Source organism: Rhinatrema bivittatum, chromosome 5 (genome assembly GCF_901001135.1).
Source record: "Rhinatrema bivittatum chromosome 5, aRhiBiv1.1, whole genome shotgun sequence".
Taxonomy (NCBI): domain Eukaryota; kingdom Metazoa; phylum Chordata; class Amphibia; order Gymnophiona; family Rhinatrematidae; genus Rhinatrema; species Rhinatrema bivittatum.
In genome coordinates, this window is record NC_042619.1 from 110,013,239 (window position 1) to 110,035,674 (window position 22,436).

The window sequence follows — 22,436 nt, forward strand, 5'->3', positions numbered from 1 at the left end:
CCCGAGAGGTGCTCTTGACCAGCCAATCATACAGATACAGGAAAACAAACTTCCAGGCTAAAAAAGTGCACCGCCACCACCACAGCCAGGCATTTTGTAAAGTCACGCAGAGCTGATGCGAGCCCAAACAGCAGAACGCAATACTGGAATTGCTGTTTTCCCACCATGAATCTGAGATACTTCTGGTGACTTGGGAAGATCTCAATATGTGTGTATGTGTCTTTCAGATCAAAAGAGCAAGCACAGTTGCTTACCTGTAACAGGTGTTCTCCTAGACAGCAGGATGTTAGTCCTCACATGTGGGTGACATCATCTGATGGAGCCCGGCACGGAAATCCTTTGCTTTGACCAGCATACTGAGCATGCCCAGCCTGCTACTATCCACGCATCCACACGAGGTTCCCCTTCAATCTCGTAACATAGCAAATGACGAGCGAAAAATAAAACAACAAACCGGAGGAGAACCCAACTTCTGGTAAGGCGGGCAGGATTTCTGAGGACTAACATTCTGCTGTCCTAAGAGAACACCTGTTACAGGTTAGCAACTGCACTTTCTCCTAGGACAAGCAGGATGGCAGTCTTCATAAGTCTTCAAGAGGAGCAATAGAGGGGGTACGCATACAGCAGGCCCTTCCCCCAGTGAAGGGAGAAGGCATTGCAAGTGGGATGGCTGTTCCCCACTACCAGGGAGCAGAACTTGTTCACCTTGTGGTTGTGAGGGGAGGTGAAAAGATCCATGTCTGGCATGCCCCACCGGTGGAAAAGCTTGGCCGCAACCTCGGGGTTGAGGGACCACCCGTGTGGCTGGAATGACTGGCTTAGGCAGTCCTCCAGCACGTTGAGGTGACCTGGCAGGTAGGTCGCTTATAGAGACATCCCTTGAGACAAGGTCCAGGTCCACACTTGCACCACTTTGTAGGAGAGACTGAAGGGGGACCTCCTGTGGCCACACAGATAGTAGCAGGCTGGGCCTGCTCAGTCTGCTGTTCAAAACTTCTAGAAACTTTGACAAAAGTTTTCTGTGCCAGGCTCCATCGAATGATTTCACCCACATATAAGGACCACCATCCTGCTTGTCCTAGGAGAATAGCTAGTCCCCCTTTTTTAAAGAAGGGAAGCAGGGCGCCCAGGGAAACCATCTTGAACTTCTCTTTTTTGATTAACTTGTTCAAGACCCTTAGGTCTAGGATAGGATGGAGTCCCCCTTTTTTCTTTGGTATCAGGAAGTACTGAGAATAAAACCCCCGCCCTCTTTGCCCTGGTGCAATGGCTCAACTGCTCTGGCCGTTCAGAGAGAGGAGAGCTCCACTACTAGTACCTCCTGATGCACTACTGGGCCGCAGAACAGGCTCGGGAAGCAGGTTGGCGGGGCACCCAATAAATTTAATCGGTACCCTTGGCAGACAATGGATAAAACCCACTGGTCTGAGGTTACTCTGGGCCACTGGTTCGCAAAGAACCATAGCCTTCTCCCAACTGGCAGATCCATCGCTCTGGGTACAAGCAACTGGGCTACGCTCCCCACGATCCAGTCAAAACCCCATCCCCGGATTTGGTGAGGCACTGGCTGGGGCTTCGGGGATCTTTGCTGCCTGGAATGGCCACAGGACCCCTGATGAGACTGACGGGATTGAGGCAGAGAAAGATAGTACTTCCTCAAAAGGAAGGAAGACTTCCTCAGACCAATCACCTCCTGGATGAGGAGGACGGGTCCGGAGTGCTGGCAGAGAGCTGCTGAAGGGTCGAATGGTGGTCCCGGATTTGGGCCACTGCATCCTTATTTATTTATTTATTATTTTTATACACCGACATTTGATCTCAATTGAGATATCACACCGGTTTACATTCAGATACTGTAGGTATTTCTCTATCCCCAGAGGGCTTACAATCTAAGTTTTTGTACCTGAGGCAATGGAGGGTAAAGTGACTTGCCCAAGGTCACAAGGAGCGACAGCAGGACTCGAACCCTGGTCTCCTGGTTCACAGTCCACTGCTCTAACCACTAGGCTATTCCTCCTCCCTTGACCTTATCTTCAAAGAGACTCTCCCCAGTACACGGCATGTGTGGTCAGTTCAGTGAAATATATGTCTTTAAGTAATATCTGAATGGATGCTCCTCCCAGTTCCACCACACGTCAGCGAATCGCTCCTGTACCTCTGGTCTGAGATCTGAGGACTGCAGCCATGTAAGTCTGCGGGTGCTGATTCTCGCTGCAGATATGCTTGATGCCATTTTGAAAACATTGTAGGTTGAGCGGACCTCATGTTTTCCAAAATCCAGGCAAATGTACACCAGCGACAGGAGTGTGTCTTGCTGCTCCTGAGGCAGTTGTTCGGCAGCCTACATAGAAACGACGGCAGAAAAAGATCAAACGGCCCATCCAGTCTGCCTAGCAAGCTCCCACATATTTTCCCACACTTATCTGTTTCACCGACCACCAAGTTCAGGGCCCTTGTTGGTAACTGTTTGATTCGAATTTCCTGCTCCCCCTGCCGTAGATGCGGAGAGTAATGTTGGAGTCAACATCCTACACCTGCTTCTAGATGTCTTGCGTATATTGGCTCAATTAGAGCAAGTAGGCAGTTATACAATAAGCATAGCCCTCTGAAATACCTTTCTCTCAACAGCATCGATTGCTCTGTGATACTTCTCTAGGGTGCCGAAGAATGGGTCCAAGAATGCTTTGCCTTTTTCAGAGTGGATTTGACTACCAATGATTGGTGGGACAGCTGATGCTTGTCAAATCAGAGAGCCTTCTGGACGACAAATTGTATCCGCCTTCTTGTTCACAGGAGGTACTGTGAGAGGGTGCTTCCACATCCTCAGCAGTAACTCCACAAGGATCTTATGCACTGGGACTATCACACTCTCCATGGGAGGCTCCACAAACTGGAGGATATCAAACATTTTGGACCTGGTGTGCTCTTCAGTCATTAACTGAAAGGGTATGGCTTCCGCCATCAACCTGACAAACACTGCGAAGAAGAGGACCTCCGGTATGGACTTCCTTCCTTCCTTTGGAGGAGATGGATTTGAGGGGAGACTATCAGAAGTGTCATCAGAGACCATGGATGAGTCATCCCCTCAGGGATCATGTGTGCTCTCATCCCCACTGTCATCCTCACATCCAAGCACAGATGGAACTGCATGTAGGACCGCAAGTCCTGGAATCTTTGCGGGTCTAGGAGGAGCTTCCTCCTTCGAGGACCCAGCAACTATGAAGAGATCAGTAGGAGGCAGTGCCGGTGCCCCACAGGATCAATGCTGCCTTGAGAACCAATGCCAGCTGGGTCGATAACACGCCAATGAATGCATGCAGGGATTCCAGCAGTTCTACTAGTACCCATGCCGCCTGTGCTGCGACGCCGAGACCGCAAATCATCTTATTGACAGCCAACTGCACAGACATGTCCAGTTCCTCCTCAAACATTGCCGATTGCAAAACACGTTAGGACAGAGGAGATGCTAACAGGAGAACCGGGGGGGGGGGGGGGGGGGGGGACCCACGTCAAGCACATGAAGAGGAGATTATTTTAAGCACAAAGAGAGGAAAAAAAAATACTTTTTTGAGAAAAGTAGACCAAAAACTTGGCAAGCTCTCACCCAAACACGAGGCGCAGACTCTGCAGAAAAGAAGAGACTGAAGAGGACCCTGCATGGATGCACAGTATAATGCATGCCTGAGCATGCTCAATGAGGCTCAGTCAACATTCCAAAAACTTTGACGTTAGGTTTTCTGTGCTGGGCTCCATCCCATGAGGTCACAATTGTGAGGATTACCATCATGCTTGGCTTCACAGAATTTATTTAACACATGAAAATGTTAAGCTGAGGATTTTAAAATAAACTCTGCTGTTTGTACATCAAAAAAGCTCTGTCCTTTGCAAACTGCAATTCTGCAGGGAATACAAACAGGAATATATTTTTCATGCTCCAGAACAAAAGGTATTTGAATTATCTTTTTTTTTTTTTTTTTTTAAACATGAAAGCCCTAGGTTTCCAAAGCAGGGAGAAACATAGAAAACTTTCTTGCTAACTACTGCTAAAGAGTCATAGCCACAAATTTTCAACTGTTCTTAAGAAATCACAGTGGAGGTCCAGTTAAAGTCACTGTGATGGAAAGCAGCGTTCTAGACAATTCTTAGGACAGGACTTCCTAAATCTGTCCTGGGGACCCCACAGCCAATCAGGCTTTCAAGAGATCCAGTATGAAAAATTTGCATATGCTGTGATTCCAATGCACAGAGATTTAGCTCATATATATTCACGGTGGATATTCTGAAAATAATACTGATCCCTGGACAGATCTGAGAAGCCTTGCTTTAGGAGCTGACATCAACAGGCACTCCTGAACGAGATCAGCTCCTGAAAGAATCATTTTAAGAACTGCATATCAGCCTGGGACATACTACCTTGTGGTTTGCTACCAACTGACCCATCATTAGTGTCAGTTTAAACAATCTAGAATTTAATCATGCGCAAGAGCACAAATGTACAACTGGCAGCCATCTACATTCTGGCTGTAAGTGGGCTGCTGACATACTGCCAATTTTCAAAAGTCAATCACACGATTGATGTCATTTACCTCATAAAACTGCCATATCAGGTCAGACCAAAAGTCAATCAAGCCCAGTATCCTGTTTCTAACCATGTCCAATCCAGTTCACAAGTACCTGGCAGGACCCCAACCAGTACATAGTTTCCATGTTGCTTATGCCCAGGGATCAGAGGCTTTCCCCAAATCTATCTAGTTCATTGACTTTTTCTCCATGAACCTTTTTAAAATCCAGCCAGCAATGCCAACTGCCTTTACCACATCCTCCAGCAATGAATTCCAGAGCTTAAATGTACCTCGTGTGAAAAAATATTTTATCTGGTTTTAAATGTGTTGCAATTTCATGGAGTGTCCCCTAGTCTTTATATTTTTTGAACAAGCAAATAACTGATTTGCATTTATCTGCTCCAATTTACTCATGATTTTATAGACCTCAGCTGTCTCTTTCCAAGCTAAAGAAGCTTAACCTCTCTTGTCTTTTCTCATAGGGTAGCCGTTCGAACCCCTTTATTATTTTGGTCACCCTTCTTTGTACCTTTTCCAGTTTATATCTTTTTTTGAGAGACAGTTGCCTATTCCAGTAAAAATGGGATGGATGACTGACCATAGGAGAAATATACTTGTGATGCGGCAGCATTTCACAAGTTCTTGCTTTCAAATGGGCGCCTTAGAATCAGGTAAGAAAAGATTCAGTCTATCCATAATGAAAAAAAAATTCCCTCCCTTTTTGAACCCTTGTTTAACAAACTACATTTTAAACCCTTCAGCTCCAGACATGCTCTTGTTTTACAGCAAACACTTTACTACCTATAAACACAACGAATTCAGCAGCTTTTTTGCAAGTTACAACAGCACACCACAAAGAACTTGATACACTTTCAAACAGATCAATTTAACATTTTAAATTGTGTACTACTATTTTTTTTAGCTTTCAAATGTTGTTATTCCTGTACTCCAGGAATCAAAAATACATATATGAAGTGCTTACCTGTGTCCATTTATGGCTGTCACTTGTTATAGAATGAACATCAGAAATAAGAGTCTGGAATAAAACAAATATTTCATCAATTTTCAGAGGCAATTTACTTGCTAATTTAAAGCAGGTCATATTTGATGACATTTTGTTATGAAGGCCAGTACCAAACAACGGTATATAAAAATATCCAAATAAATAAAATTTTGAGCCAAGTGTACTGCTGCACAGAGTAACCTGAAGGGTAGGTAACTTTCATGACAAAAGTACAAGAGACATTTCCTGAAATTTTTGCTTCTCCCTTCCCTACTGATCTCTACACCTCAGTCATACTCTGTCTCTCCCTTCCTCTACCTTTTGCCCCAGAGACAGAACTGTTTTGGATTGGAGCAACAATCAAAACAGGAGGAAAAATGAGAAAATGTGTGTGTACTTCAGCAATAACCTGGGAAGTTTCTCAGCTCCTTGGGGCAGTGACCTTGTGTAAGTTCCTCAAACTGATGAGTAAAGTGATGCAAGAGCACAACCAGATGAAAACCTGAACTTTCTCTCTCATTAATGAATCTGGGCAAAATGAGGGGCTTTTTTGCATTAATTTAAATGCTACAGAATCTGTGAATCTTTACAAGGTATATCTCTCTCTCACAGTATTTGAATAATACAGAGGGGCAGCCCACTACCATCGGGCACTTAAAGAAAACTACATCTTGTGAGAAAAAGACACAAAAAAATAGTAAAAATGAACTGAGATGTTAAAAGAGAAAATCAGCGATGTGAAGACTCGCCCCCCCCCCCCCGACGTCATGACGACCAGCCAGCGGCGACCCGATTAACGGCGCAATTACACCAGGCGTCGCGTGCCGGGCGTGACAAAGGGGTTTTCCCCTTTGTGCTCCCCTTCATGCTAACCTTTGTGCTCCTTCTAATATAATTATATTTATGTTTATGTTAATAATTTAACTTTTATTAATGTTATTTAGCTTTTTGCTTTGTTTAAAATTATTTCATTATTGATGCTTAAATGTATTAGACTAAGGAATTTTACTTCCTGCTCATTCTGTTTCATTGTAAACCGGTTTGATATGCATTTTATGCAGGAAAATCGGTATAAAAAAACTTAAAATAAAATAAATAAATAAATATAAAGTAGTAAGCAATTACAGATAGCTGGAAGGGTAATCACCTGGGCAGAAAATGGGACCAAAGTCAAAAGACAGGCTTGGGCGCAAGTTTGAATCCTGCTCTCGTACCGAGTCACTGTGACCGGGGCAAGTTATTTTACCACTCTGCAACTGTATAACAAAATGCATTTATTCTTAAAATCCTTACTTCTGTGGAAGTTTCCATGCAACCAGAAGTCTGTAAGAGTTCTGCACAAGTGGGACAACACAGATTGCTGGTTGCTTAAAGCAAATGGCCTTGGATGATCTACAGCCCCAAAGCGTGCTGTTAAGCCATCCTCCCCAGAGGGGCTGTTGGTACATTTCTAAACTATTCAAAATGCTACACACATCGGAATCCTGCCACTTTGTTACTGATAATTCTTAATGAGAGTTGCTGATGGCTTGCCAGTTGAGGGCAGTACAATGTGGAACAAGTATTACCTATATAAGCAGTTTGCAACACCAGCTACTCCAAACAAATTACAAGAATGTGTCTAGCCCACAACCTATGTTTCTCTTCCTTTGTGAACAACCCAGCATTAATAAAAGCATCTCTGGAAAAACAACTCATTTAGCCCAGCAGGCCTGATTAACTTGTAAATCGGTTCTCTTACTGACCAAGTTCAAATCTAACTTCAACCAATCTCCTAGTACTCTGAATAAGGAAGCATTGCCACCTGCCACATTTATCTTGTCTATCCAATCTCCTTTTCTCTTAAATTATAATGTGGGGCACAGACATTTTTAACTTCTTGCTTCTAAACAAAATTCAGTCTTTTTGCTATCCACTTCTGTGCTACCATCATCAACTTATTCTGTTCCACAATATGAGTTTTTATTTACCACACTTTTATGTTGTATGTCTGCTGTTCCCTGTCACTATACAAAAATATAAAAATGTAATTCAGATCATAAATACTCTGCCAGACATCCTGCATTTGCTAATTTGCACCTACTTTTTTTTGTAAACAACTGAAGGCTTTCTTATTTAAATATGCGTTTCAAACAGATGAATAATACCTTGTTTGGCTACTCCAACTGCCTTCTTTTTCTACCCTTTTAAGGAAGTATGCTATTACAGTAGTATTGTTTTGCAGTATTTTTTTTTGTGTAGTCCTTATGCTTGTCAGTTGATAAATTATTATGCATGTTTAGGTTGTGCCCCACCTTGAATGATGCATAAAGTAGATACTGTAAAGGAAAATTTGTTCTTACCTGCTAATTTTTGTTCCTGTAATACCACAGATCAGTCCAGACAAGCGGGTTTTGCATCCCTACCAGCAGATGGAGGCAGAGAATAAAAACTTTTCAGGCACTGCTACATAACAGAGTGCCACCTACAGTCCCTCAGTATTAACCCAAGCCAAGATATCCAAATCAACAAACCCCAAATAACTCTGGGCAAGCAGAGACTCATAGTTGGAGCACCCTAAAACTAGGACCTCTTGTCTCAAATAAGGATTATACTAGCTAACTCTAAGGCATAACCCTTGTACACACCTAGTAACTCTGCTTATGATTACATCCTGTCTCAGCAACATCAAGAGGCGAGGAAGTCTTTCGAAAAGGGGATGGGTCTCAGGACAGATCTGTGGTATTACAGGAATGAAAATTAACAGGGATGTAGCCAAGCCCTTCTATACTGGGTGGGGATTCGAAAGACCCATGCACAACACACTTTCCCCAAAAGTTGCCTCCTCTGGCACCTGCACATCCAAGTGGTAATGTTTGGTAAAAATGTGAAGAGAAGACCTTGTCATCACATGACAAATCTCTTGCAGAGAAATCAGCTGACACTCTGCCCAGGAGGTTACCTGTACCCTAGTGGAATGCGCCCATAGCCCCTTCGGAATCAACTGATCCTTACATATATAGTCTGCATTTTACGCCTCCTTCAACCATCTTGCAATCATGCCTTTGGAAGTCTTATTTCCCTTCCTTGCTCCACTGAACAGGAGACAAGAAGGAGGGATTTGATACTTCTTGCGGCATTCAAGTGCTCCATTTCGGCAAATATACAAGAAAACTGTTACAAACTACTGTACAGATGGCACTGTCCTCCAAGTCAGGTCCACAAATTTGTTCCAAGGTCTTCTGACCAATGCTGGAGAATGTGCGGAGCGGTGGGCACGTACTACCATATGTGGTGGCAATGCCCGAAAATACAAGCCTATTGGTCTTCAGTCCTGTCTTGGGCTTCTTCTATTCTTAAGTTGGATATTAAGGCAGAACCCTGGCATGTGTTGTTGAATCTACCTCTGTACAATCTAAATAAAGACACACAGCGTTTTGTCCAGCAACTCTTTATTGTAGCAAGGTTAATTTTGGCTCAGCACTGGAAAGACAAACATCACCCAGTCTTGCCATGATGCAACATAGATTACATTTTCTGTTTCAAATGGCTCGTCTGACAGCTACTCATCATTACCGTCTGCCAGCCTTCCTCAGGATTTGGTCTCCATACTAGACTTGGCTAGCAGAGCAGAAGTGACCAGTTCGTTCCACGAATGGATGTCTCACATTGCAGGACAGAGTTCGGGGTGCCCATTCCTTGACTCTTTTCACTCCTCTCTTATTTTGTCAATATTCACGCTAATTGTTTAATACCTTGTTTTGCTCTAGGTGTCAGCAGGGGTTGGGAGGGCGGGGGGGGGGCGTTAATTCTTCATCATCATTCATCATCAATTGTCATTCATCCTACATTGGATATACTGTTTATAAAATCTGTGTTGGGGCAGGCAGATGCTTTTTGTTTTTGTATGTTATATTATCCGTAGCGCATCTTCATATGGCGCAATTTGTATCATGCATACTGTATCTTGTATTCAAGTTTCCATCACCTTTCGGATCTTGTGGTGTTTATGCATCTTGCTTGTCCTGACAATAAAAAAATGTTTAAATTAAAAAAAAAAAATCATCCACTGTACCTGAAGACTGGAGGGTGGCCAATATAACCAATATTTAAAAGGGGCTTCAGGGGTGATCCGTGAAACTATAGACCAGTGAGCCTGACTTCAGTGCTGGGAAAAATAGTGGAAACTATTCTCAAGATCAAAATCGTAGAGCATATAGAAAGATATGGTTTAATGGAACACAGCATGGATTTACCCAAGGGAAGTCTTGGCTCACAAATCTGCTTCATTTTTTTTTGAAGGGGTTAATAAAAATGTGGATAAAGTTGAACTGGTAGATATAGTGTATTTGGATTTTCAGGAGGCATTTGACAAAGTTCCTCATGAGAGGCGTCTAAGAAAACTAAAAAGTAATGGAATAGGAGGTGATGTCCTTTCATGGATTACAAACTGGTTAAAAGACAGGAAAAGTGGTATATTTTCTCAGTGGAAAAGTTTTAACAGTGGAGTGCGCCTCAGGGATCTGTACTTGGACAGGTGCTTTTCAATATATTTATAAATGGTCTAGAAAAGAATTTGACGAGTGAAGTAATCAAATTTGCAGATACAAAATTTTTCAGACTACTTAAATCACAAGCGGCTTGTGATATATTGCAGGAGGACCTTGCAAGACTGGAAGATTGGGCATCCAAATGGCAGATGAAATTTAATGTGGACAAGTGCAAGGTGTTGCATATAGGGAAAAATAACCCATGCTGTAGTTACACGGTGTTAGGTTCATATTAAGAGCTACCATCCAGGAAAAAGATTTAGGCGTCATAATGGATGATACTTTGAAATTGTTGGCTCAGTGTGCTGTGGCAGTCAAATAAGAAAACAGAATATTATGAATTATTAGGAAGGGAATGGTGAATAAAACGGAAAATGTCATAATGCCTCTGTATCGCTCCATGGTGAGACCACACCTTGAGTACTAAGTACAATTCTGGTTGCCACATCTCAAAAAAAGATATAGTTGCACTGGAGAAGGTACAGAGAAGGGCAACCAAAATGATAAAGGGGATGGAATGTCTCCCCTATGATGCAAGGCTAAAGAGGTTGGGCTATTCAGCTTGGAGAAGGGACAATATTGCAAGTAATTGGCAATAGCGTAAATTAAAGACCGTCATTTATAATAAGATCCTTCTTTCTAAGGCTTTAATCCTGGGGTAACGATTACCCTCCTAGCATTTAGGAAAGATTTTAACTGCTCGGGGTATTAAAAAATATAGCATTCCTTTGGAGATTTTACAACGCATTTGAAGGATATTTTAGCACGTATGAGAACCCTAAAGCAAGAACTTGTGGTCTCATGGCAAGAAATTCACGTCTCCTGTCTTGAGTAACAGGAGCGAAATCTGGAAACGCACATATCTGCGATCCCCGAAATTGGAGATCTACATTTCTAAAGTATCTTTTCAAAATTTCAGTTATATCTTTTTCAATTATAAAGGATACCATAAGTGAAGCACAGTCATAATATTCACTAGCTGAGTCCTCCAAGAACTTAGTCAAATTCCCTTTATTCATAACAACTTGTTGTTTTTCTCTATTTCTTGTGGACACAGGCAGATAATATAATTATTTACTGAAGGAATTTCTTCCTCCTGAAATTTCAACACTTCTATGAAATACTTCTTAAGAGTAATAAGGAAGTTCAACAATTTTTGGGAAATTTAAAAATCTCAAATTCAGATGTCGTGAATAGTTTTCTGGATGTTCCAATCCTCTAGATACCACATTTAAGTCTTTTATAATTTTAACATTGCATTCTCGAGATTTCTCCATTTCAGCCTCCACTGTTTCCAGTCTTGGCTTAAATTCTTGTAGCTGAGTGTCGAAAACTTCCAATTTATGTTCCACACCTTCCAAGTTATCCTGAAACTCCCCGATCGATTTCACTAATGCTGCCATTATATCCCAAATTGCTTCCAGAGTTATTCTTTCTGGCTTACCGGGGATCTGAAAACGGGGTCTAGATTTTGACTCACCCGCTTTCACCACCGGAGATAGTCCAGCCAGTAAAACTTCCTGCCCTGGGACAGTCGTCGCTCCTTCAAACTCCTCAGTTACCCTCTCCCGGGTTGGAGTAGAAGCAAGAGGCACAGGATTCAGATAGTCAACTCCTGAAGTTTCTAGGCATTCTGAGGGTTGTAACAGAGTTTCAGCATCCTCCGCCCTCTGGTCTCCTCCTGCTAGAGCCACACTTGCCGCTTTATGGGTCTGACACTCCGCTGCCACTGAGAATGTACAGTCCCTGGTCTCAACCAATCAAGCCTGTTTTATGGAGGGGACATTGAGCAGATCATACTTAAAGATCTTGTAAGTTGGTAAATTCGAAGTAATGCATTGATCCTGGGAAATATTGCTTTTAACAGTTTGTGCACCATTAGAAGGACTCTTAAATTGATATTGAATTGAAATGGTAGCCACTGAAGCTTGCACAAAACAGGCGTGATGTGACCACTGCGGGTTTTTTGCCTTTAGTTAATCTAGAAATGGCTGATGATAAAAGAAGCTGCTGAATTCATCACTCTATGAATTATTGCAAGTATACTGAATTTTATCCATCACATTACCAGTAGCCAATGGCCACTAGGGCCTTCCTTGGGCCTCCATCTTCCAGATGTGGTGCTGCTGCATCCTAGAGGACATCCAACCACAGCTGTAGCAGTTGGAGGCTGAGACAGCGATGGCAGATCCTGTGTGCATCCATGATCATATCCAGTGCCCACTGATATAGGCCATGAAGTCGCTGAGAAATCTTTGATTTTCCCTTTCTTTTATGTTAGAACAGAAAATTTCTGTTTAAGGAGCTGCCAAGGCAGCATAAAAATAGAAGCAATAGCGAGGCAGCAACAAGGCAAAAAGTCAAAAAATTGAGAGACTGGGACAAGTATGTATGACAGCTTGGATGAAGAAAGACTGAGGGGCTCAAGAGGATTGCATGGGAACTCCCGCAGAGGGCATGCTACCTGTACAGCTACTCAAGGAAGCACCTCTGTCCCCTCCCTCCTGGATCCTTCCACATGCTGTCTGCAAGCAGGAGACTCAGGAACACTGAGCAAGAGGCAGGAGACTTCTGTCTATGCTGGTAGGTGAAAGATCAGCCTTAGGGAAGAGAAGGAGAAGAGAGAAAAAGAAGGGGTATGTTGCTAGGCAGGAAAGGAGAGAGAGAGAGAGAAGGATACTAGAGGAAGAGAGAAGGGGATGCTGGGCAATGTGCAGAAGGGGAAAGAGAGCAGGACAGAGGAGATACTGGAGCCACTGCCACCGCTTCTGACTAGGGGTGGGGAGCTAATTCATGTCTGCTTGTCGATGGAGAATTTATAGATCTCTATCATATCTAGTGGTTTACCTCTTGCGTGAACCATTAACACAGTTCCAGAGCTACCACATTCATGAAGGTGATGTAATAAAAGCCTTCACAGTCCTCCCCTATTTAATTTCCTTGCTTTTCGCCCAAGTTATACAAACCCTATTCTCTATACTTGCTTCACCCATTTTATGTTTTCCAGGTTATTTCTTCCCTGTTCTTTGTTTTATCCAGGTTATTATTCCCTGTTCATTGTAAAACAAGACTTTGTCTATGTTATTTTGCTGGTTGTAATGTAAACTGAAGTGATAATTAATCTTGTTAATTGAACCTCGGTATATAAAAGTTATAAATAAATAAATAAAATATCTCCATATCTTCCTTATTGGGCAGCGGTTCCATCCCCTTTATCATTTTGTTTGCCCTTCTCTGCACCTTTTCTAGTTCTGCTGTATCTGTTTTGAGATGAGATGACCAGAATAGATCACAATATTCAAGGTGTGGTCATGCCATGAATTGATACAGAAGCATTATGATATCCTCTGAAGAGGTTTTTTCAACAATTTGTTTCTAATAATACCTAACATTCTATTCACCTTTTTTTTTTTTTTTTTTTTTTAAACTGCTGCTATGCACTAGACTGAGGATTTCAAAGTCCTGTCCACAATTATTCTAAGACCCTTTTCCTGGGTGCTGATATCTAATATATATCAAAACTATGGAGTAACACACTAACAAGGTGGCAAAGGGGGAAGAAAGAGTGACATAGGAAAAGAACAAGGGAGAGGGGTAGAATGCTAGAAAAAAAAAAAAAAGAGACAGGACCAGAAGGATAGGAGAGAAATTAAAAAAAAAAAGCAGCCGACACACAACCAAGGAAATATTGACATTGAATATTAAACCAAACCAGTTCTAACAAACAAAGAGTTCAGAAAGGGATACTGGAATAGAATAGAGAGAGAGAGAGTAGGGATACATTTCTGTAAAATTGATTGAGCCCCTGTCAGCAAGCTCTAAAATCCCCCTCCCACTGTCAGGGGCAGGGTACCTCTGGTCTCTTACCTGCATTGTTGGGCGTAACAGAATGTGCCTGCTTTGGTACGTGGGTGACTTGGTATTACCAGACTGCCTGTAATCCCGAATTTCTGCTATCACACATCCACAATGGAAAATATTCACCTGTTTAAAAAAACAACACACACTTTTTCCAAAGTGTTTCTCAACATTAGGAGAACATCTTAAGAGACACTGGGTTTTGAGTTCACATTTCACAAAATGCAGAGTAGTTAGATATTTCAACTTTACTTTTAAAAGGATTAAAGTTATCTTGTGGATAATTTTGTTCCAGCAAAAAAAGCATGTTTCTATTATATGGTTCCTAACACTGTACAGTGCTTGAATTGCAGAAGCTGTCATTTGAAAGTACTGGAGCAGATTTTCAAAAATATCAATTTATATATTTCTTAGCTCTATTGGTTTTATCCATGTTAATATATTTTTCTCTCATAGTAAAAAGATATGTACACTTTATTATTGCTAAATCCCCCAGCTCCAATGCCCTGATGGTGGTGTGAATTAAGGTCAGTAGGTTCATGAAGGAGGGACTGGCTAAGAAGGAAGACCTTTCAAAACTTTTAGAATAATATTTCCTTAGGAATTAAGATACAAATCAGTCTGTAACAAGAGGGAATTTAAGGCTTTGAGAGGCTTTGCTGGAAAAGCAGTCTAAAATCAATACATTAATTTAAACATTAAGAGAACTGAATTATCTGGAAACCTTTTGCTAGTACTGCTAAAATATATATTTTTTTGGGTTCCAAGGGCATGACTTACCCAATACTTTATGGCCTATAGAAGGTGAATAGCAGAAAATACTCCGGTTTTGCTGAGCAGCAATTGTTTTAAAAGTAGATATTCATAAAATAGTGAGACGGGAGTAACTTCAAGCCAGGGCACGGCCACATCTATGCAGCTATCATTATTGCCTATGGGAGTAAATCTCACATTTTTAACATATTTCTTGTTTTTTTGGAAGCTAGGAAAGTGAATGGTAGTAAACGCTCTTCTTTACAGATAATAGTAAAACAAAAAATATCATAAAACAAAGGAACCTTTTCCTATTTTAATCACTATCTAAAGTTTCCCATACAAAGCTATTTTCCAAGGGGTAATGCTGCTTTTCCCCTTCATAGGAACATAGAGATGACGGCAGAAAAAGGACCAAATGCTCCATCCAGTCTGCCCAGCAAGCTCTGCCATACTGTGCAGATTTCCCCCATGCTTAACAGATCCCCAGTCCGTAAATGTCGGGCCCTCATTGGTTGAATCCAGTTTCTTATTACCCCTTGCCGTTGAAGCAGAGAACAATGTTGAATTGCATCAAAAGTATCAGGCTTACTGGCTAATGGTAATAACCGCCACACCAGCAAGTTACCAGCATGCACTAATTTCTTCATTTCCATCCTGTAGTCTTAAGGAATCCAGTGTGATTATCCCATGCCCCTTTGAATTCTTTCATTATTTTCGTCTTCACTACCTCCTCCGGAAAGGCATTCCAGGCATTCACATCCTCTCCATGAAGAAATATTTCCTGACGTTGGTTCTGAGTCATCCTCCCTGGAGTTTCATTTTGTGATCCCTAGTTCTACCAATTTCTTTCCATCAGAAAAGGTTTGTCAATTGTGCATCATCAAAACCTTTCACGTATCCCCCTACATCTCCTCTCCAAGTGTATACATATTCAGATCCTTCAGCCTCTCCTCACAGGTTCTCTCATACAGACCCCATACAATTTTGGTCACTCTTCTCTGGATCGCCTCCATCCTGTCTTTGTCCCTTTTGAAATATGGACGCCAGAACTGAACACAGTACTCCAAGTGAGGCCTCCCAAGGACCTGTTTAAGGGCATTATCACCTCCTTTTTCTTACTGGTTAATCCTCACTTTATGCAGCCCAGCATTCTTCTGACATTAGCTATCGCCTTATCACATTGATCTGCCATTTTTAGATCTCCAAACACTATTACCCCAAGATCTCTGTCTTGGTCTGTGCACATCAGTCTTTCACCCACCCATCACATACAGCTCTTTTGGATTACTGCAAGACTCTACACTTCTTGGCATTGAATCCCAGCTGCCAAGTGTTCAACCAGTTTTCAAGCTTTCTTAAATCATTTTTCATTCTCTCTACTCCTTCAGCGTGTCCACTCTATTGCAGATCTTAGTATCATCCACAAATAAACAAATTTTACTTTCTATCCCTTCCACAATGTCACTCACAAAAGATACTGAACAAAATCAGTCCCAATACTAAGCCTTGTGGCACTCTACTTAACATGGTTTTCTCTTCAGAGTACATTCCATTTACCATTACACTGTCTCCTTTCAGTCAACCAGTTTGTAATCTACACCACCTCCTTGGAACTCACTCTCCCAAGCTCCTCATTTTATTCACAAGCTTCCTTTGTGGGACAGTATCAAAAGCTTTGCTGAAATCCTAGTAGATCACATCAAGTGCTCTTCCTCGATCCAATTCTCTAGTCACCCAATCAAAAAAATCAATCAATTTTGTCTGACAGGACCTTCCCCTGGCAAATCCATGCTGCCTCGGATCCAGCACCCACTGGATTGTAGATAGTTCACTATTTATTTATTTAACAGCTTTTCTATACCGACATTAAAATACACATCATATCAGTTTATATTTTAACGTAAAAAAGGTGGAAAATTACAATAAACAGGGAAAGACTCTCCATTAATTTTCCCACCACCAAGGTGAAGATAACCAGTCTTAGTTTCCGGCCTCCTCTCTGCTACCACTCTTGTGACGTGGGACCACTATCGCTCTTCTCCAATCCTGCAGCACCACTCCCATTTCCAGGGATCAATTGATAGATCCTTCAGTGGACACACCAGAACATCTCTGAGCTCTCTCAGTATCCTGGAATGCATCTCATCCATCCCCATGACTTTGTCTGCTTTCAGTTTGCCTACCTCCTCCCATACATTCTCTTCTGTAAACTGTGTTTCGTCTACTTCATCTCCATCTACAATCCTGTTAATCAGCAACGGTCCTTCTCCAGGGTCTTCTTTAGTGAATACCAAACTGAGGTATTTGTTTAATATTGCTGCCATTTCTTTGTTACTCTCTACACATTGCTTCTCCTTCCTTTTCAAATTTCATTATATCACTTCTGACCTCCCTTCTTTCACTGATATATCTGAAAAATGTTTTGTCTCCTCGCTTTACTTCTTTGGCCATACTTTCTTCCACCTGATCTTTTGCTTTCCTTCTTTCTTTCTTTCTCTCCCTCAGTTTTAACAGATATTCTTCACTATGTTGCTTTTTTTGGGATCCTTTATACTTCTTGAACGCTATTCTTTCTGCCTTTATTTTTTCAGCCACCTCCTTAGAAAACCAGATAGGTTTCTTTTTCCCCTTACTTGTTTACTTTTCTAACAGATTTATTGCCTTTTTAACAGCTCCTTTTAACTTGGCTCACTGTTCCACATCACCCATTTTCTCTCAGTCTTCTAATTTTTCCTCCAGGTACGTCCCCATTTCAACAAAGTCGGTATTTTTAAAATTCATAACTCGGGTCTTTGTGTGACTTCTGTGTATCCTATTTGCAAAATCGAACCACACCTTGTGATGATCACTGGTGCCCCTATCAGAACATCAGAGACATTATCACCATTAGTGAGCACCAGATGGAGAATCACACCCTCCATAGTGGGTTCCATTACCATTTGTTTCAGCAGAGCCCCTCTCTCTCTACTTTTTGTAGATTCTGCAGAAGGGTTACTCCAACCCACATCTGGCAGATTAAAATCTTCAACAAGCAATACTTCACCCATCTTTCCCATCTTTTGGATGTCTTCAATGAGTTCTCTGTCCAGTTCTTCCATTTAAGTCAATGGCCTGCAGATCACACCAGTAAAAAAATGGCCCACAATGCTTCTTCTCTACCCCCAAGTCCCTTGTAATTCAGTTGTTTGGATATTATTTTTGACATAAAGAGCTACTCCTCCCCCTTTTCTATCCTCTCTGTCCTTTCTTATTAAGTTATAGTCTGGGATGGCTGTATCCCAATCATGGAAAAGCAGAGTTACTATCTGTAACAGGTTTTCTCTGAGGACAGCAGGATGTTAGTCCTCACACAAGGGTGACATCATTAGATGCAGCCCGATGCGGGAAACTTTGACTAGGCACTATGAGCATGCCCAACATGCCCTATGCCATGCATCCGCAGGGTCCCTCTTAAGTATCATAACATTTATTTATTTATTTATTTATTTATTTAAAGGCTTTTCTATGCCGACATTTGTAAGGCACATCATGCCGGCTTACAATGAACTGATAAGAGGAAATACAGGGAACAGAAAACCAAATCGTAGATAAAACAAAGAAGTAATTCAAATGGGAAATAAATGCAGAGAACAAAACCAAATCGTAGATAACAAAACAAAGAATTAATTCAAAAAGGGAAATAAATACAAAAGGGCATTATGCAACAGATATTTGAAGGGCTAGGAGGGCAAAAGGCAGAGAAATGGGGGGGGAAAACTTTGTACAGGCGATACACTGATATCTTAACTAGGAAGTCATGGGTCGTGGAGTACCAAACTGGATTCAGGGAGGGAAAGTAGCGTACCAGGGAATCAGGGAAAGGTAAGGTGGGGAGACGCAGGGGAGGAAGTGCGGAGGCTGGCTGTGTAGGATCAGTAAAGAACTGTTATAAAGAACTGTTATACTAAAAGGTCTACGTTATGTTTGTGTCGGGGTAGGCTTGCTTGAAGAGCCACGTTTTGACTCCTTTTTTGAATTTGGTGAGAGACGGCTCTATACGGAGGGGGCGGGGAGGGAGTTCCAGAGGGAGGTACCAGCTATGGAGAAAGCCCTTTCTCTGGTGAAGGACAGATGCGCAGACTTGAGGGAGGGGGTGTGTAAGGTGCCAGCATGGGCACTTCTCGTGGGGCGGTTCGATGTGCGGAAGTGGGGCATTTCTTCGAGCCAGGTGTGGTTGAATTTGTGTAACATAAAATTATGAAAAAAAATAGGAGAAACCCAACTCTGCGGGGTCGCGGGCAGGTTTAGTGAGGACTAACATTCTGCTGTCCTCTGAGAACACTTGCTTTCTTAGAGGACAAGCAGGATGGTAGTCCTCACACATGGGTGAATCCCTAGCTAGAGGCTGCTTCCCAACACAAAAGGGGACCAAGAGACACCCAACCAGGTGCCAATGGGCACAACACCGGTGCAGTTGGTAACAGAAGGGAAGACGGCCTGAACCCAAACAATGGCTCCTAGGTTGGAACAGTTGGGTTCTACACCTCAAAACAGGTTCCATAGGACAGACTGGCTGAACCTACTGTCGCATCAGCCATCCCTATCCAGACAGTAATGGGATGTGAATGTGTGGAGAGAACTGTACGTCACAGCCTTGAAGATCTTCTCCACGGGAACTGCTTGCAAGTGGGCCACCAACACTGCCATGGATCTGATAGAATAAGCCTTGACATGACCCCCAAGATGCAGTCCCGACTGGACATAACAGAAGGACATGCAATCTGCTAGCCAAATGGAATTGTCTGTTTGGTAACGACAATGCCCAACCTATTCTTGTCAAAAGAAATAAAAAGGTGGGTGGACTGTCTGTAGGCTTCTGTTCACTCCAGGTAGAAGGCTAAGGCTCGCTTGCAGTCCAAACTGTGCAGTGCTCATTCGCCTTGGTGTGACTTCTGTGTATCGTATTTGCAAAATCGAACCACACCATGTGATGATCACTGGTGCCCCTATCAGAACATCAGAGACATCATCACTTTGGGTAGTTGAGAATGGACCCTAGTGAATCCAACACCCAAACAGTCAAGCACATGGACTGGGTGAGTCCCTGCCTGGGATGTGTTCTTGACCAGTTAATCATCCAGATAAGGAAAACATGCACTCCCAAGTCTGCGGAGGTGTGCCGCCACCATGTCCAGATATTTTGTGAAGACCCGTGGGGCGGACGCAAGCCCGAACAGCAAACTCCGTATTGAAAGTGCTGTTTTTCCACCACAAATCTGAGATACTTCCTGTGACCGAGGAAGATCCCAATATGGGTGTATGCATCCTTTAGGTCGAGGGAGCATAGCCAGTTCCCTTTTTGCAAACGGGGGATCAAGGTGCCCAGGGAAACCATCTTGAACTTTTCTTTTCTTAGAAATCTGTTCAAGGCTCTCAGGTCTAGGACAGGATGGAGTCCTCCTGTTTTCTTTAGAATCAGGAATTACCTGGAGTAGAATCCCTGCCCTCTTTGCCCTGGTGGTATTGGCTCGACCACTCTGGCCATTAAAAGGGAGGAAAGCTTCGCTTGTAATACCTCTCCTGATACGCTACCGGCCCCCAATATGGGCACGGAGGGCAGTTTGGCGGGACACCCAGTAGATTTAGATGATATCCCTGGCAGATGATGGACAAAACACACTGATCCGAGGTTGCACTGGGCCACAGGTTCACAAGCACCGCAGCCTGCCCCTGACCAGAGAGTCCATTCTTCTGGGTACTGGAAACTGGCTTATGCTCCCTGTGGCTCAGTCAAAATCCTGTCCCCAGAGTTGACTGAGGAGCTGGCTGGGGCTTGGGAGCTCTCAGCTGCCTGGGACGGCCACGGGAGTTCTGATGGTGTGTATGGGATCGAGAATGAGGAGGATAATACTTCCTTTGGTGAAAGACTTCTTTGGCCCTGACCTTCTGGATGAGGATGGGTCCATAGTGCTGGCGGAGAGTTGTTGGAGAGTTTCATGATGTTTCCCAGCATCCTTTATCCTATTTCCCAAGAGATTCTCTCCAGTGCACGGCACGTCAGCGAGTCATTCCTGTACCTCTGATCTGAAATCAGAGGCCTGCACCCATGCCAGTCTGCGGGCGCCGATTCCCGCTGCAGAGACTCTCAATGCCATTTTGAAAACATTGTAGGTCACATGGACTTTGTGTTTTCCACACTCCAAACCCTTGTGCACCAGCAACATGAGGGTGACTTGCTGCTGAGGCAGCTGCTCAGCCGCTTCCTACACCTGTTTCCAGATGACCCGCGAGTATTGGCTCATGTAGAGCTGGAAGGCAGCGATGCAGACAATAAGCATGGTACCCTGGAACACCTTCCTCCCTAAAGTGTCCAGTGCCCTGTGGTCCTTCCCTGGGGCGCAGAGGAGTGGGTCCGAGTGTGCATGGCCCCCTTGAGGGCGGATTCAGCCACCACCAACTGATTGAGCAGCTGACGCTTATTGAATACGGCAGCCTTTTGGACGAGGTAAACCCTGTCCGCCTTCTTATACATGGAAGACACTATGAGGGGGTGTTCCCAAATCCTCAGCAACAACTCCATAAGGATCTTGTGTACCGGGATTCACAATCTCAATAGGAGGCTCCACGAACTGAAGAACCTCAAGCATTTTGTGCCTGGCATCCTCTTCAGTCAAAATCTGGAATGGGATGGCCTCTGCCATCACTGTGACAAACCCAGCAAAGATTAAGTCCTCATGCAGAGACCTCCTTCGCTCCATTGTAGAAGGATCTGATGGGAGACCATCCGAACCCTCAGAGGAGGATTCTGTCTGATCATTCCCACAGGGATCACAGGAGCCCACCTCCTCACTGTATACCACAGGGAATGGGGCCTTAGGTGCTTGGCCAACATCCAGAGGTTCAGGCACCAATGGAACTGTATATGGAACTACAGGCCTCGGCATCTCTGCTGGCCTCGGTGGAAATTCCTCCTTGGAGGAACCAGTGACAACCACCGTATCGGTAGGGGGCAGCCTCGGTGGCCCCGATAACTGACACCAGCTGGGTCGGTAAGGCACCAATGAGCACGCTGAGCTTCTCCAGAAGCGATACGAGGAGGGGTGGCACCGGCTCCATCAGACCAAAGCCCTGCAGTGCCCGTTCAACCGCTAGCTGGACTGGATGCTCCAGCTCCTCCTCATGTGTTGCCGATTCCAACACCAACTGGGAAGAAGGAGGGGTGGCTACACTTTCCTCAGACCCACAATGGGGATCGGCGATTGGTACTAGGAGCGGTAGAGACCATCACAGACCCTAGGCATCAATGGAGGTTGAGCGCTCCTAGTCATGGGGTCGCTTCAGGAGCAACGCGGCAAAAGCCAGTGTGTGTCCCTCTGCATCGGAGGGGACAGGTGCCAATGCTTCTTGGTCTTCCCATGATACTTGGCGCAGTCTTTCCTCTGTGCCGAGGTAGAGGACGATGAACCTGGAGGAGATCAAAAACGGCCATTCTCTGATGCCCCATCCTATGGTGACCTCAATGGAACAGAGTGTCCCCGCTGATGTCGATGGCGTGGTGTCCATCGGTGTGACTCCAAGGTCCTCCGATGTTGATGGCTCGGACTTCCTCGACCAGAAGAGGTGTTTTATCCTGTCAAGTTGAAGCCAACTTTCCTTCGAGGTTATCTGGGTGCATAAGCAGCAACTCCAGAAGTCATGTGATGCCCAAAAGCAGAGGATGCAAACATCATGAGGATCAGTGATTAACAT

The 22,436-nt window shown here is 43.5% G+C and overlaps 1 protein-coding gene across 9 annotated transcripts in view; it reads right to left on the bottom strand.

Annotated features, from left to right (window-relative positions):
* Positions 1-22,436, bottom strand: part of SUPT20H (SPT20 homolog, SAGA complex component) — a 270,381-nt gene that overhangs the window by 119,360 nt on the left and 128,585 nt on the right. For all 9 annotated transcript variants that reach the window (XR_003856913.1, XM_029602737.1, XM_029602736.1 and 6 more), the window contains 2 exons: positions 13,962-14,078; positions 5,545-5,598 (listed from right to left, as the gene is read on the bottom strand). Coding sequence is in view for 8 of the 9 variants with exons in the window: in XM_029602737.1 (XP_029458597.1) it covers positions 5,545-5,598; positions 13,962-14,078 (171 nt within the window). In the remaining variant the exon portion in view is untranslated. The remainder of the gene's footprint in view (positions 1-5,544; positions 5,599-13,961; positions 14,079-22,436) is intronic.